Consider the following 16,980-nt stretch of genomic DNA (forward strand, 5'->3'; position numbering starts at 1 on the left):
GGACAAGGGGCAATGGTTTTCAATGAAAAGAGAGTAGATTTAGGTAGATAAGGAGGAAGGTTTTTTTACAAATGAGGGTGGCTGGAACAGGTTACCCAGGGAAGCTGTGGATGCACCATCCCTGGAAGCGTTCAAGGTCAGGTTGGATAGGGCTTTGACCAACCTTATCTAGTGGAATGCATCCCCTCCGTGGCAGGAGGGTTGGACTAGATGGTCTTCCAACCTGATCTAGTGGAATGCATCCCTGCCCGTGGCAGGAGGGTTGGACTAGATGGTCTTTAAAGGTCCCTTCCAGCCCAAACCATTCCCTGATGCCATGATTTTGGAGTCACTGAGCTCAGTGTGCAGGGATGGTCCTAAAGACTAAAAGAAAGACAGGGCTTATTAAAGGAACTGAACTCATATAAAGGAACCAAGAACAAGGCAGAAAACATTACCACAGCACATGAATTCACAGTCTGTCCACATCATGAATATTTTGGTCTGGCCACCTCTGTTTCAAAGATTCAGAGAAGGGTACAGAGATGATCTAGGCATGGGATGCTGCTACGCAAATGGAGCCTAGGTAGATCGGGACTCAGCCTCTTATAGCAACCATTGAAAGGAGCTATGCAAGAGTTATGCAAGACTAAGGATTTTGACAGTAGGGGAGATACTGAGGGTCTCTGATCAGCAGGTTCTCCCCTCTTCCCCAGGAAAAATGAGCCTCTACACAGGGGAACATGGCATCTTTCATTTCTTTCTCTTGCTTTTTACCCTCCATCTCATATATCATGAAAATTCACAGGGCACCAGCTCAACTCCAAACTGCAGGAGCAAGGGGAAGCCAAAGGATATTTAACTGGAGGCTGGGGGACAAAACCTTAAGAAAATCCCCCTTCTGAACTTGTCAGTGAGATGACAGCCACACCAAGTGCTGCAGAGAGCCTGGTGGTGTGCCTGACACCAGCTCTGCCCATGCCAGCTATAGCTATGTGAAAATACAAAGAGTCAAATAATTTAAAGCCCTGCCACTCTAAGTAGCACTGAAAGCCTGAAGACTGGTAAATGACACGTAAGGCCCTTCTTTGTTCAGGAACCATTTCTATTAGTAAATGATGTAGAAAACACCTCATTCTTCAGAAACCATTTCCTATCTATTCTGAGTTGGATCATGGCAGTTCAGGAGGACAATGACCGACTGACAGAAAGTGGAATGGCTGATGTGGCATCTATCAAGGTTCCTTATAATACTGGCATTTTTCTTTATTCTGTATAGCATAGCAATATCCGATGGTGCACTCTCAGTCCAGCCTGGCAGGGACTAACTCAGCAGCTTCTTTGTAGCTTGCTGTGTGTTTGCTTCCCTGTCTGTCCTCTGAAGCACACGACATTTGACCTTATTGCTCCCTACAACTACCTGCAAGGAGGGGGTAGAGAGATGGGGGTCGGTCTCTTTTCTCAAGTCACAGGCGATAGGACAAGAGGAAATGGCCTCAAGTTGCGCCAGGGGAGGTTCAGGCTGGATATTAGGAAAAATTTTTTCCCTGAAAGGGTTATCAGACATTGGAATGGGCTGCCCAGGGAGGTGGTCGAGGCACCATCCCTGGAGGTGTTCAAAAGACGGGTTGATGTAGTGCTGGGAGGTATGGTTTAGTGATGGTGATGCTTTTTGTTTGTTGTGTGGGTGTCTATTTTTGTCAAAATTAGGTTGACGGTTGGACAAGATGATCTTTAAGGTCCCTTCCAACCTAGAAGATTCTGTGATTCTGTGATTCACCAGAGCTCATTCATGACTCCATTGCCAGGCTAGGAACCCACCCATCTTCCTTTAGCTCATCTCCCCATGCCCCTTAATTCCACGGGACCAGCAAACTAACTCAGCACCACTTCATCCCTGGGTGCCTTGGTGTGCTTGCCTGCATTCATTTATATCTTTTCACGCTACCCACTGTTTTGATGAGAGGTGGTGTGTGAATGAGATGGAGTTTACCCTATCAGCCCGCCTGTTTCCCTGACGTCCACTCTTCCCTCACATGTGTCCTTATCCAGCTGCAGCAAAGTGAGATTCTGTCCTCTTCACTCTATGCCACGCTTGAGTGCTTTCCAATAAAATAAGGAGTCGTGTTTTTGTGAGTTATATAAATAGGGACCACGTTGTTACCACTTGCCACAGTAATAACAAATAACATCTGTGGCTCATCTGATCACTGTCAAAAGAAAATTCTCGAGAGAGCAGAAAAGGTGTTTTTACAATGGGTAAGTTGTTATCAATTACTCCAAAGAATAGTCCCAACTTTAGAAATTCGGCATCGAAGAACTAAGCCCTCCTGCTACAGGACATAAATCATGTTCTGACTAACGGGGCTTAAATAATAACTGCATTCATTTTAATAGTGAGCTAATTCAGATACTCTGGCAGCGAGCCTCTGTCTGAGGAAAGATGCTGAGCAGCGTGGACCACTGGTTTGCCCCTGGAATGAACATTCTGTGAATTAATTTGTGTTTGAAAAGGACAGTAAATTCACACACGCTAAGCGTAAGTACCACACACAAATACAGACATACATAGAATGTACAAATTTAAGGAATGTTTGACTTTTTTATGTTATATGGAGAATGCACTGAAATTGCTTGCAATCCAGTGTCCAAGACTGGAAAAACTGGACAAAGTAATATGTTTTCTACTGGATTAATTAAAAAAGTGACTGTAGAGATACAAGGTATGATTAATCTAATCTAAACCTAGGCCTCTACATCTGAGTTGCTCCAGGCTTCCTTTATAGTTGAGAGCTAGGTATTTTTAGGGTGGAGTTCACCTGGCCTGTGCTAGACATCTACAGCTGAATGCACCACAGAAACAAGTGAAACTGTTGAACCTCACCACGTCTTGGAGGATGGAGAACTGTCCTCCTGTTGAAAGAGGGCTCCCACTATTTCTTGCTGTGCAGCAGAAGGTGCAGCTATTTTAGGCTATAAATATCCTAGACTGCTTTTTCTCAGGCTCTGGGCCAGGATCAAAAGGGAGATGGGAGACGATTCAGAGTGGCGGGCAGGCCGCAGTGTTAAGCATTGTCTCCTTCCCCTCGGAAGAACAGTAACAAATTACAGTTACCACTTGCAATATTTTGTGTTAGCCAGGGAAGCGGCTAATTACCTTTGATTGCTGGCAACACTCAGCTCTTCCAGGGCAAAAGAGAGAAATTTTCCTGCTTCTGAGTAAGTGAGCTGCCAATGCTCGGGGGGGTGTCTACAAAACCGGATGAGCTGAAAGGGAACCTGGGCTTTCAATGCATTTAAAAACCACCGCCCCAGGTGTGAGAGAAAATTCCTGACGGTATCAGACACCAAACTCCTCCCAGATCCCATGCTGTGAGACTGCTCTGGACCGAGGGTTCTGCCACCAGAAGAATAGAAGAACAACGCTCCCATGCCTAGTTTCAATCCTTCAGGCTTTGCCAGTGCAAAGAGAGATTCATCTAGGGAGTCATTCAGGGCACCTATTTTAGGCTATAACTCTGGACTGTCCTGTGGAGGAACTTCTCTCATTTACAGTGTACACAGAATAACTCATGCCTCATAAATAGGAAGCATAAAAACTCTACCCTGTGCACCATAAAAGGCAGAAAAGATCTGTCCATAAGAAACATCTGTAAGCAAATTACCCTAATAAGAAGCTGGGAACAACTGACTTCCACAAAACAGGGAGATCTTTTTTTCAGTTGAGATAATTTTTTCTTTTCAAATGTTATGGCAATGATGGATAATCAATATGGGAAATAAACACATCTTTACAACAAACTTGAATCCAGTAGTCCCATCACTGATTTATATTCTTTCAGTGGTGCTCAGTTCTCCTCCATTTCCCGTTGTCATTGTTGATTTCCATTGCATAATTACTACATTACAGCACTTCTTAAACTGTGGCAAGCAAAATATTGCAGGCAGAGAATACAGTTTTAGACTGCAGTATATACGTCAAATCCTCTCAAAGGCTAGAAATCTGCAATTACATGCTGAAATATTGCCTCACTTACCAACTGATATGGTCCAAACAGCAATTATTTTTGCAAAAGCCTTAGTTCTTGAGTTAAACCGGCTGTGATGGATGGGGTTTCGAATGGCAATGTAGCGATCCAGGGAGATGGCACAGAGGTGCATGATGGAGGCAGTGGAGAAAAGCACATCCAAGTAGATCCAAATAGCACAGAGCTTTGTAGGCAGAGGCCACGTGTATCCTGCACAAGAGAAAGTTGGTATCAGGTAACAAGGTGACATACTCATATCCTTTGCTGTCACACATATGTCTCAGTGCATGTATCCTTCCAGTAGAAGCTGGTAGTAAGTGATGCCTTCAATAGAAGCTGCCTGACACTGTTTTAAGAAACCTATTTTATTTGCTTGCGACCTTCTAACTCTGTAGCTTTTGGCATTAATTCTGCTTCTTTCCCAGGCTACAAGCAGCATTTTCTTTTTCTTTTTAATTCTATTTGCATAATGCTAATATTTGATGTTAGAATTAACCATTTCTGGCAGCAAATCTATGGAAAGAGAAGCAATTTTGTCATTTGTAAACCTGCAAGTTCTCAATTTTCTTTTAGGACTTTTTATCCAGATAATTACTGCATTATTAACACCTGCTGATAGGCAAAGCTGCCTAAATTCTGAAATAAAAACTTTAAATTAAGCGACAGCTGAAGAAAGATATGTATTTTGTTGCATACCTGTGATATTTTGCTCACCTGTCTTTAGGCACCTACCACTAACTTGAATGAGGATATTCCCTGTATCAATGGATATTGATGGGCTCCTCCAGAGAGAGCAATCCAAAGCAAATGCATTAGTCTTTACCAATATCCAACCTACATCTTATTTGCTGCAAATTAAGCCTTCCCTTTTTCCTTGTTCTTTCCACTAGCCATGAAGTATAATTGATTGCTGTCCTTTCTGGAAGCTATTGGAAGATGGCTATCATGTCTTGCCTAGTTTTTAGTTTTTCTCTTCCAGACTAAGCAAAGCCAATTCCTTTATCTTTTGCTTACAGATAATGCTTTAAAAACTTTTGTGTTTCTTGTTTCTCTGCCCTGGAATCTATTTAATTTATCCACATGTCGCTTATCATTCAGTGACCAAAACAGGACTCAGTACTCTTGCAAAGGCCTCCTGACTGCTAAATGAAATACAAGATTGCTTCATGTGTCTGGCTGGGAATGTCCTTACACAACCTGGAATGATGAGTGCCTTTTCTATAAAAATATCATTCTAGTGATACATGCTTAGATTATGATCCATTTTGAGAGCCAGATCTCATCCAGCATTCCTTAAGTCTGGAGAAATTTCCCCAGCAGTAATTGGTTTCCTGTCCTTTTCCTAAGTGAATATCTCTGCGTTTATCCTCACTGAATGTTATTTGTTCATTTCAGACTTTCTCTCCAGGAATCCAGATGGTTGTTGATGATTCTGATCCTGTCCCTCTGAGTGCCTGTAACCTCTCCCAGCTTGATGCTTTTGGAAAGCTTTGTAAGCTCACACCCCGTACGTGGTCCAAGTTGTTAGGAGCAGCACTGAGCAGACCCAGGTTAAGCAGAGCTCTGCAGGACCCCCACTCAAAGGCCCTTCTAGTCCTGCAGGGAACCACTAATAACTCTCCTTGGAGCAAGTTTTGCAGTTAGACATGCCTTTATCTTGTGAAGATTTAATTTAGAGCATATTACCTGAGCTGCCCATGAGAGTGAGACATGGGGCAATGCCAAAGCTGGTATTTTGAGAACACGGTAGTGTTTCGGGGGCTGCCTGTCTCCTTTGGAGGTACAGTACAACAGGATTTGCAACAGCAGGAAGAGAGGGAGGGGAAGAGGAGCTAGGTCTATGCCTAATTAAACTTGGTAAGTCTCGGTAAGCACAGGGGAGACCTATTTCTTGATGCTCTTGCTCTGCTGTAATATGAGCTGACCCTGACAAGTCATGCAGCATTTATGGATATGTTTTATCTTGTTTTCTGGTTTTCCAATGGGGAATCCAGTCTCTGGAGTGTGTTAGGTGTGGGTTGGCTTTCAGGGGCATGTCTTCCCAGCAGCATCTCCCTGTTGGACCAGGAGAGTTTAGTCAAGGAAAAGCAATAAAGTATTTTTACACTTGACAACATGCATCTGTTCTCTTGTGTTAGTGGCCTTTGGGAGCACATTTGTCACATCCTTCTGACCTCTTGTCCTTGCTTTAAACCTGGATGACTTTAACGTTTATCCCTCAGATTAGTTACCTTGGAGACTACAGGGTCAAGAAAAGGGAAAGTACATGAGAGGAGCCAACTGTAGATGCAATAAGAGTTAGGAAGGGTGTAGATAGCATCCTCCAGTCAGGTCTTGGGACATTTTATGTGGCAGATGGCACAGGATAGCTTTGCCTTGTCCTGTGCTCTGGTCACTGTCCAATTCACCCCTTCCCATATCCAAGGGGAAATAAAATAAAACGAAACAAAACAAAACCACAAAACATGGCTGCAATTTAAAGACTGGGTAGGCAGGGAAAGACCTGCAAGGTCCAGGATTTTATGTGGTCCATGAGAGCTCATGAGGTCCAGGAGCCCATATCAGGGATTCCCACCCAAGGGACAGGCAAGTGATGCTTGTTCATCTGTGCATTTTCAGGTTGAGAGGCTGAGAGGGAGGACAGGTAGGTGAGATAAGATTTTCTTCCTGAGGTAGCCAGTTAGTAGTATCCAGGAGATCAGAAATGCTTTCTCAAGGGGTTTTTGAGGTGAGGAAGCAAACAGGTGAAGCTGGCCAGGATGGCTAGGCTGCTGCTTGTTGGTCACAAGAGATATGGGGAAAGGCTAAGGAAACACTGTAAAGAAAGAAGGAGAGGAGAGGAGAGGAGAGGAGAGGAGAGGAGAGGGGAGACGGTAGTCCATAGGCACAGGCAGTTGCTGAGGGGACCCTGTGTGACATCCTACTTTGTCAGAAGCACATCAGCTGGGGCCATGTCTAAGGTCAGCACTAGACTGGTCAGAGGTCCTCTGAAATACCTGGTCCTTCCAGTGCATCAGGGAGTTACACAGCATCTGGAAATACTCCTGACAGCTTCTCCATGCTGGCCTGGGGCAAGTCTCTGAGGCAGGAGCAACAGGCATCTGGCACCTGATGCGTGTTTGGGTGGGAACCAGTGCTATTGTTCAACTCTGTGAATTTTCTGTTCTGTGGACACATCCACCTTGGTGGGTGTCTTTTTCCAGCTGAGGTTCATGCTGTTGGGTGGATGGAGAAGCCTGCCTGCCCCAAAGGGCGCAAGCTGGGCAGACAGGTGACCAGGGCACTCAAACAGGAATTGGCCATGGTAGCTATAAAGCTCTCGAGAAGGAAATCATCTCTCTTTTGAGCAAAACAGTCAAAATTTGCCCCTTCAAGGGACTGAGGAGTGGGTGGGGGAACATCCATGTTCCACAGCTTTGGAGGTTATCTTGGCAGAGTGAGGTGGATGCAAAGGCCCCTGGTTTGGGCTCAGGACTGTCAACATAGGTGACATGGCTGATGCTGGCTGCGTGCTGACCTTTCTCTGGGTGGCTGAGGCCAAGCAAATTCTCCTGCATAAGGAGAGGTTCCCTTCTGCATCATCACTGGTTGTCCTGGAAGTTGACAGTGCACCGTGCCAAGACGGCTCTCCCAGATGATTTTTCACCCCAAGTTACCCTCCTTCTTGACCTTGCAAGGGAAAAAGCAGGGAAAGAGGAGACAGAGCCTGCACAGTCCCTCCCCAGTGTCTTTTGGTGCCCTGCTGCTCCTCCACGCCAGCCATCACAAAAGAGGGCGATGCAGCCTTTTCCCAGCGATGAGGGTTTCGGCTTCGCTGAATGCAGGAAATCCCACGTTCCGACCTCCAAATCGCTTCCGAGCGGTGGATTTCAGGCACCTCTTCCCTCGGCAGCGGAGCCTGGCCAGCAGGAGTCCCTGTTGCATGTCTGAGGGAATCACGCAGGATTTAAAAGGGTTTTGCTAATCTCACGCGTCGGACGAGTTCTGCTCCCGCGGCTCTGCTTTGCGCTGTCTCTCCACCAAAGGTAATTGCACCACTAATACAATAAATCACAATGTTACACCATCACTGATGCCACATGCAGTTTGCAAATGCTACTGAAGGCAATCTGTATAGAAATACTGCAACTGGGAAATGCATTTCCAGTTTTCTGGAATAAATCTCTCTTAAGGCACAGGCTCGTGCTTGGACATTTAGTCCCAAAATAGTGAAGCAGTAGAAATCTTTGTAAACAACCTCGCTTTCCTCTCGATGTTGTCTGGCTTCTCATTGAACTGTAGCAATTCAGTCGTGGCACTGGAAAACTCATTCCTTGAAGTTTAGGGGTTATAACAGCCTGTCAATATTGGTACCGAACACATAGGCTACTGCTTTTTTTCTATGTGAGCTGTGCTGCGAGTGATTTTGGTGGAAACGAGAAGGAAGATCTGCTACTAATCACCTACAAGGGTATGAACTGTGAGTCATTATTCATTTAATTCTCAAATAACTTCTTTTAAGAAATCATAGATTTGCATTTGTAAATGTTACTAAAGATTGGGCAGGATTAATTCCCATCCATTTTTTAACTCTCACAATATTTATTGCAGCATTTGCTGGAAAGTAGATGTCTAAGCAGGGTATTAGTGTTAAGAAAATTATTTACATTTGTATTTCTTCATTTAAAAAAATTGAAGGGGTTGCCTACTTTGAATCTAAAGGCAGTCATTACTGTTTCTGTGCATATTTGCAGAGCAAAGTAACTGGCAGGACCCTACATTCTCATTAGGAATGTTGAAAATTATGAGCTAGGGGAAAAAACTGAAAGAATAGAGAGAACAAAGCATCTTCATACACACTTTGAGACAACTCATCCAGAAACTCAGTAATAAACTAGTGTTCTGGACTGTGTTTAAAATGCCTGTAACTAGAAATATAAAGTAGGAAAAGATTGAAGTACTTCAGCTATTCTTACATCCATTAACCCATTACATATATTTCAGCTCGTATGGAGTGATTACAGTTTTTTTGTGCTAAGAGAATGAAATAGTAATAACAACATGTGCATGCAATGTTTAAAGCCTCTCAGTACATGCAGTAGGTTACACAGCTAATACTCACCGTACAGTATGGTTAACATTGACACAGGCATGACAAGGAAACCCAGCAGCATATCAGCTATTGCAAGTGACATTAGAAAATAGTTAGTGGCATTCTGTAGTTTTTTCTCCAGTGACACAGCCATGATGACAAGAATATTTCCAGCAATGGTTAAAACAATCACTATCACTGTCAGCAAAGCTGGCCAGTTTTTCTGTGAAAGCTGAATCAGAGAAGAGTAGCACGGTGGATTCACGCTACTTTCACATGAAAGGTTGGTTAGGTTTTCAGAGTCCACGGTCAAGTTAAAGAGATGTGATATATTAATCTCTCCAGCTCCATAAACATTTCTGTAGAGTCTTCTCTCATGATTTATTTGCATTAAGGAGTTTGCAGTTGGGTTCACAGAGCTCTCCTCATCACAAAGAATATCCATTGCTAAGTCCCAAAAAGGTGAGATAAACAGTGAAAAATAGGAAATTATCACCCTTTGTCACCATCAGGCTTTATATTCCTCAGCTGTCCATGCCAGAAGTTGAAGGAGCGCAATGTTGTGTCGACTGTATTTTTGCCACTAGCGTGATGTAGAAAAACATACCAGAATTACTCCAAAAGCTGTAATGTTTTGTTTTCAGTTCCATAGGAAGTCCAGTGTTGGCACACATTGAAAATCCAGCTGAAAAGCAAAACCAAGCTGTAGGATAGAGAATGTGGACTTGAAGCTTGAGACAGCAAAAATGTTGGAGAAATAAAAAAACTTTTGCAACCACTAGGACTCCCCTCTGGAGCTACATCTTATTGCTATTGGTAACTGTGATCACACAATTTTAAACACAGCAGTATTAAAATAGCTTGCCATACAAAACAGCAGAGCTCTCGCTTCCCTATTAAGAAAGTTGATTAAAGATTCCATCCAGCATCTTTCTCTTGAAATAATTAGATATGGTCTTATTTATAGTTCTTCTTCCATAATATGGCTGATAGTCTCTGACTTCTGTTGTATTTCAGTATCATTTTCAGCCTCATATCAGAGATTACACATTCTGCTCCACACTTATTTTTATAGCTAATTGTACCTTTTGGCCCAGCCTGGCTTCAGAATGGAAATTAAACAACTAGATACTATGATAAAAAAAATACAATTTAAGGAAGACTTACATTGTACTTCAGAGCCCGCTCTCAAACTGCCATTAGGTGCACTTTGTACCCTGATTTACCATATTCTTCACTGTGTTTAGCCAGTTTTGCGTCCTTTTTCTTCTGCCTCCTCCAAAATGGTGGGGTTTGGAATAGTTTTTTGACTTCTAAACTGCACACTTGAGTGAAGCCAGTTCCCGTGCTGCGAGGCTTGCTCTTTTCTTCTGAGAGATAGGCTGCTTGCCGACTCTTTCCTTGTGCATTTCCCCGCCCCAGGGCAAGCTATATTTAAAATAATAATAATATCAGAGCCCTCCTCGAAGTGACAGAAAAGAAAGAGCACTCACACACACACACACTCACAGAGAAAAGCAGCCTGCACAGAGGAATTACTGATTTCAACAGGAATGGAATTTCTTGCTTGCTGCCTTGTTCGGTTTGTCAGACCTCCCACTATCTGGATGTCATAAACTGCAAGGTAGCAACAGCAGAGGAAGGCAGACCGAAGAGGGTCCTTTTGGTAAACTGGCAGCTTTTGCAGTGTGTATTTCGCGGGTCCTCTGCTTGGGTGCTTTTTTCAGTGCACGCTTTGCATTTGCAGAGGATGGCTAGCAAACACAGCTGCATGCAATTACAGTGTTTTACAGGATGCAGGTTTAAAAGAGAGAAAATCTAATGCTCGCGATGGTAGATACTAGTGAAAAATATAAGTGCAAAGCTTTTTCCATGTAGAGGGGAAATTATGCAAGCCTTAAAAGGAAGGAGTAATATTCAGTCCCCTTCAGTTTTAACTCCAGGTCTGTGCTGACATGTTAATCAAATTGGCAACAGATATTTATTAAAAAATTGGAGTCACTCTGGTGTCACGCTTATTCGTCAGGAGGTGGGTGTAACTCTTAACCCCAGCAGCCAGTCCCAAGGAAGCATCCCAAACAAGGCAGTTCAGTAGAACCTTATCAAAGTGAGTCTCAGAGCACCCACCGCAGCCCGTCTGAACCTGTGAGTCACTGTTACAGAAAGCCTTTCGCAATAAAGTTCCTTGGGGGCTGGTTTTTCTCCCAGCTGAGCCCAGACCAACAGCCGTCACGGCAGGACGGAGCAGCCAGGCAGTAGATGCCCACTTGGGAGTCAGAAATGAGACATCCCAGCACTTACATTTCCCAATCCCACGAGTGAGGCCAGAAGACCGTCAGGCAACACAAGCTGGTTAAAAAAGGCTGAGTTTAGCAAGAAGTGTTTCAGCCCTGCCAGTCCCATCCAGGAGCCAGAAGAGGCCCTTTCCCTCCCTCCTTTAACACAGTAACTGCGTGGGTTACTGTGTTCACCAAGTGAATTTGGCATCTGTGCTCCAGGCTGGTAGCCATCTGCATGAAGATGCCCTCGACGTGAGAATGCAGACCTGCTGCAGATCTTGGCCTCCACTTCTGTTGAACACAGGTGCTGTGCAAAACAGGGCAAGAAAAAATAAGACCCCTTGGCTAGGGCTAGATATAATCCTTCCTTAATAGCAGGAACCCGGGTGTCCTGTTATTTTCTTAGATGGCTCTCTCTGGACTCTAACGACTCTTTCATTTAACTGTCATGGGTGGGAGGTCCTTTTTTGCAGGTAAATATCCAAACTGTGGATCACAGGCTGGTGTTGTCAGCAAAGCCCAGTTTCATGAGGTAGAGCTGTGCACCTTTCTCCCACTCCAAGGATGGAATGGAGGTTTAGGACCTGGTCTTCTACTTCCCTGAAAGAATATGGTAAGAACTGGGCTGTGTGTAAAAGCCTTATGAATCTTGAAGTAGATGCCTAAAGGATCTTCCTGTTCCTTACAGAGTAGCTTCATCTCCCCTTCTTTACAATGGGTGACTCTCATTCAGATACTTCACCCTTCGTCTGCTCCAATGACTCATTTAAGTCATTAAGCTCATTAACTGCAGCTCTACTCTGGACATCAGGAACATAAAAGTAAGTGCAAACAGGCTGAATGTTGCCTGGTCTAAGACCTTTGCAGGTACAGCTCTTCAGATAGGAACTGCACCATTTCCTTTGGTGTAGCTGTAGGTGCATCACCACAAGGTCCGAGTGCCTTCTGAGCACTACTGTGTCCCCAGAAAACTATTTTACTTACGTGAAACTAAAACACAGGTATATGAGGTGTCATTTTTAGGTTTGCACATGAAATGTGGATGAGTCAGAAACTGTATAGCCTGGTATGACAGAAACAAATCTATGATCTTATGATGTCTTCTAGCACAGTATGTTGAATGTGCTACTGAGCACAAGTATATTGTATTATTTATCTCTGGATGTTTTTTTAGCTGCAACAACCAGCCCTCCCATCTCCCTCCAAGAACCTGAAAGTGGCTTCCCTTCCATACAGCATCATTACAGGGATCAAGCAACTAAAAAGTATCCAACCTTCCCGGGCTGCACCCAGTGAAAGGAGGGTACCAGGGCTTCCGCAGATGCTCTTGTCTCCTTGAAGACCTGAGCATGTGGTCTTCCTTCAAAGAACAGCGAGGTACAATTCCTAGCTGTTTTGTCATGTCTAAAGGCAACTTTGACCAGTGCTTTTCCTAAAGGTGAGTAACTCTGGAAAACTGAGTCCCATTTTAAAAGAAACAAGCTTGCACTCCCATAGCAGCAGAGGGTCACATACTGTGACCAGCAATCCCAGGCCGTGTGTCTGCGCTGAAACCAGACACAGTTGCAGACCATCCCAGTCTATGTAAATTAAGTGAAATCTTAGCGTAAAAATGGTGATAATGTGGTCTGCATCAGACATTAAGCATTTTGTAGAAACACAGCTAGCACTGGAACAGTCTGCATACTACTTTTTAATTTCTGGAAGGCACCACCGTATCAGATTCATGACAGCTTCTCCTCTGTTCCCTAGCTCTGCTTGGAAATGTTGTAGGACATTAAAATGTCCTCTTGGGCAGGGTTTTTATGCTTGGCGTGGTGCACATAGCCACTTCCTAGAAATGCTGCTTTTCAACAATTTCATCTGAAAAAGAAGTAAAAAGCCTGGTTTACATAACACAAACTTAGTGTTCTCAGGATTATTTCAGGTATAAAAATTCCCAGTGTCCGAGTTAGCCATTGTCGTCCTTGATGTTTTGAGTGGATTGTGTAATCAGTAAATGTATAAACTGCAGAGGTTAATCGTTCACTCTGACATCTAAAAAGTGAGGCAAGTGGGATGTGAATAATTTGTGTTGTGGTCAGGACTGACTACTATTTGGTATCTCTGTTCACATTTATCAGTGGCTGTTGGAGCAGTTAATACTGTGGCGCCTTGAGACATGAATCAGAGCCTAGTTATTACAAACCAGAACAAATAGCTACACGGTGTTGCTCTCTTTTCCACGCACCCTCTGCAGTTGAGCTCATTCTGGATCTCCTGACCTTTTTTGACCCATGCTGTTGCAGTGAAGTGAGAACAGGTTGACATGACCTTCCTGAAAGCCACGCAGGAGCAGCATCCCTCACCCTTGTTGTCTACAGGCGAGGATCCTGAGCAAGCTGAGTGTTGTGGCACCAGCACCCTGTCTCCTTCTTAGACCCACGGACCCTGGTGACTGAAAACCTGTGGTGAGTAATTGGTGAGTTGTTGTGGGGGGTCTCTGTTGTGAAACTGTCTGTCTGTATTGGTTTGGTCTGGACTGCTTTTGAATGAGAACTAAATATTAGAAGTTGAGACTGAAGGGCAAGATGGAATAACTCAGTTTAACTATAATTTCTAAGTGTGATATATACCAAACAATCTGTAACAAGAAAATATATATCTCATATATATATAAAAATAACTGAAACTCCCTAAGCTCTCATGTCTATCCCACATACAAATGCTAGTTTCATCTCTGTTCAATCCCAGCTGAAGCTGTGGTTTGTCCCTTTTAAAAGCCTAATTGTCTCATTCATCTATGAGTTTTGGAAAGATGTGCAGTATTCCTGGTGATTTGTAAGTTGTCCTCCTTTCTAACCACATCTTACTCTTTCAGGATCTGCAAATTCCTTCGCATACTTAGAGTCCCAATAAGGAGGCAAATGTAAGAGAGAACCTGGAGCAACTTAAGGCACATCTTTTATCTCCCTAAACCTGTGCACTGAGATCAGTGTCATTGCACCTGCAACCACTTTTAGGTTGATGTGATTCCAGTGTGATTGCAGTGGAGCTGAAAGGAATTGCTGTGGCATAAAACTGATATAATGATTAGCTGTCTGGAAATTAGAGTTGGATTTTTTTTTTTCTCATGTACAATTTTGATGATTTAACCATTTCTATTCTGATACCAAAATTTATTATGGGAGCAAAAGTGCTGAAAAACTCCAGTTTGGATGTATCCAAGCATTTTGCTTCAGGCTTGTTGATCTAAACATAACATTTTAATATTGTTGAATTAAAAATGTTTTCTTGCGAGCCAGCTAACTGGCTGAGATGCAAATCGTCTTATTCCCTTATTCTCCTGGGCTATTTAAATCCACCATAACAGCAAGCCCAGAGGCAGTTTCAGGTTGAACTGAGTTGAAATAAAATATTCTTGCTCAGTTGAAAAATAAACTGAAACATTTGATTTGGGTCAAGTCAATGTAGTAAAGGAAATATTTTGTTTTGATTTTCCCAAAGGAAACTTGAATGCTTTGGGCAAAACTAATTTTTTGTTGCATAAAAAGTTGATTCTGTGGAAACTTAATTTCCCACTAGAGGCCACACTGCTGAGAAGTGTCCATTAAGCTTTTGTGCTGAAGCAATGAATCGCCTGTGATGCTTTAAGGAGGAACTCTGCAGCCTTATTTAAGGAAACATCTCTAAAAATCTGTGCTTTATTTTAGTGAAACCTGAAGAGACACATTCTTCTTCATGTCTTTCTCTCAGCTGTAAATTAACTATTTATATATCTGACGATAGCTTTTATATCACCAGAGGTCTCTGCAGACATTTGATTTACTAAAACACATTTGTCTTGAGATATTTTCATTTCAGCTCTGTTTGTTAGGAAGAAGCTGTCAGGTTGGCTTATTCTGAGACAATATTATGCTGTGTTCTGATCATCTGAGTTACAAATTGGGCAGTTCCTCTGTAGGTAAAATTTTATTTCATCCAGACACACATCAGTGCAAGTCCCATGACATAAAGTTCTGTATTTCAGCATTAATGCCACAATCTCTACCACTAATTTTTTCCTCAATTTAAACTGCCAAGCAGTAGTGAGGATTTTCCACTTGATTTGCTTCAGTCTACTGCTTAAAGATGCACTGTCTTCTCTTGCTGCCCACAATTAACACTGGTCATCATCCAAAGCCTGTATCACCTCAGCTGTTATCCAGTGAATTACTGGCTTTTTAATGGGGTGATCAAATCCATGCACCATATTGCAGAGGTGGCCTTGTGGGAGCTTTCTTCCAAGCCCATGTCATCTGTGAGGAGTCTTACATGCCTGTTAAAAGCTTTTTTTATCCTTTTATCAGATGCTAGACACTGCAGAAGAAGGTGGGTGCACTTCATCCTTCCTTCCTTTCCCCTCCTCCATTAACTTCCATTCCTTTGTAAAAGATGACAAAGTTTTTATTTTTTTCCTTTATTCACTGCTGATGCTTACTTGTAATTTTAGATCCTGCAGTACTCAAATTAGACTTTTTTTCCCTCTCAAGGTCGGTATAATACTACACAATAAAAACAAAAGCTGTTTCAATTCTTTGTGTTCCAGGCACTGATTTGTTGGCATTTCTCTGGGCGCCTTTTTTTTCTTGTTTCTCTCTCAGCACATAAGCAGAAAAGAAAAAGTAAACTGAATCCATGAGGACCTTGCTGCGTTACTACTTGGACATTGATGGATGGAGAAGCATTTAAAACTAAAAAAAAAATCAATATTGAATCCGAAGAGGTGGGTCACCTCTGCTGGTTTAAGCAGCATTACACAGTGGCAGGGAGTAACCCAAATATGTTAGTACTTTCCATAGTTTGGGGAGTAACCCAAATATGTTAGTACTTTCCATCTCTCCAAAAGCTCCATGGGTTCATCAGCTTACAGCAGACAGTTGCAGAGACCTGTGAAATCAGTGAGGACCTGCCAGGCTAGCAGGAGTTAAGATTGCAAATATCATATATATATATTATATGTATACACCTTTCTTGCTCTTCAAATGGGGTAGAACCAAACAGCTGCAGCCCTGAAGCAATGATCTTAAAAAAAAATAATATAGCTGCTATTTGTTACAGCTCTCTATTAAAGCTGGCAGGTGACTGCTGTTATGTTTTCCCTCTCTTATTCCTGGGATAGCACATTTTCCAACTTGTTAAGTTACAGTATGTAATTTATAACCATCAAAGTGAAAAACAGTATGCAGCACATGAATTAGCATATGAATGTCTGTTATTGAATGAGTGCTATATTTCTAGAAATAAGCAGTTATTCCTTCTTGGCAAAACTAAGACTTTTGCTATCACACTTTTTTTAATTGTATGTGACTGATTACAGCAGCTTCAATAAGTGCATGCAAGAGTTCTCTAAAGGACAGTCCCCAGTAGGTCTAATTTTGTGTGAAATTAGGTAAAGTTGTTGTCTTTTTGCAAACACAGCCCAGCATTAAATCAAAGTTGTTTGGGCAATGTGGACTGGGAAGAAGGTGCAAACTTAGAGAGACACTGACTGACTGAGTCCTTGAATATTAGTCATGATAGTGTGACTGTGGGTTCTCAGCAGTATTAATTAGCATTATAGGCTGGGATCCAGTCTGCCTGTTTAAGATAGATATCTACCCAA

The 16,980-nt window shown here is 42.8% G+C and overlaps 1 protein-coding gene across 4 annotated transcripts in view; it reads right to left on the reverse strand.

Moving 5' to 3' along the window:
- HTR2A (5-hydroxytryptamine (serotonin) receptor 2A, G protein-coupled) overlaps positions 1 to 10,773 on the reverse strand; it is a 37,744-nt gene extending 26,971 nt beyond the window's left edge. Inside the window, exons 1-3 of one of the 4 annotated variants that reach the window (XM_014966252.1) lie at positions 10,588 to 10,773; positions 9,109 to 10,506; positions 4,017 to 4,217 (exon numbers count right to left, since the gene is read on the reverse strand). In XM_014966252.1, the coding sequence (XP_014821738.1) occupies positions 4,017 to 4,217; positions 9,109 to 9,523 (616 nt within the window). In that variant the 5' untranslated portion in view covers positions 9,524 to 10,506; positions 10,588 to 10,773. Of the gene's footprint in view, positions 1 to 4,016; positions 4,218 to 9,108 lie in introns of all 4 variants that reach the window. The other 3 variants (XM_014966253.1, XM_014966251.1, XM_014966250.1) reach the window with 3 other exon arrangements.
- Between the last annotated feature and the right edge of the window lie 6,207 nt (positions 10,774 to 16,980).

This window comes from Calidris pugnax, unplaced genomic scaffold (assembly GCF_001431845.1).
Source record: "Calidris pugnax isolate Ruff unplaced genomic scaffold, ASM143184v1 scaffold20, whole genome shotgun sequence".
NCBI lineage: Eukaryota > Metazoa > Chordata > Aves > Charadriiformes > Scolopacidae > Calidris > Calidris pugnax.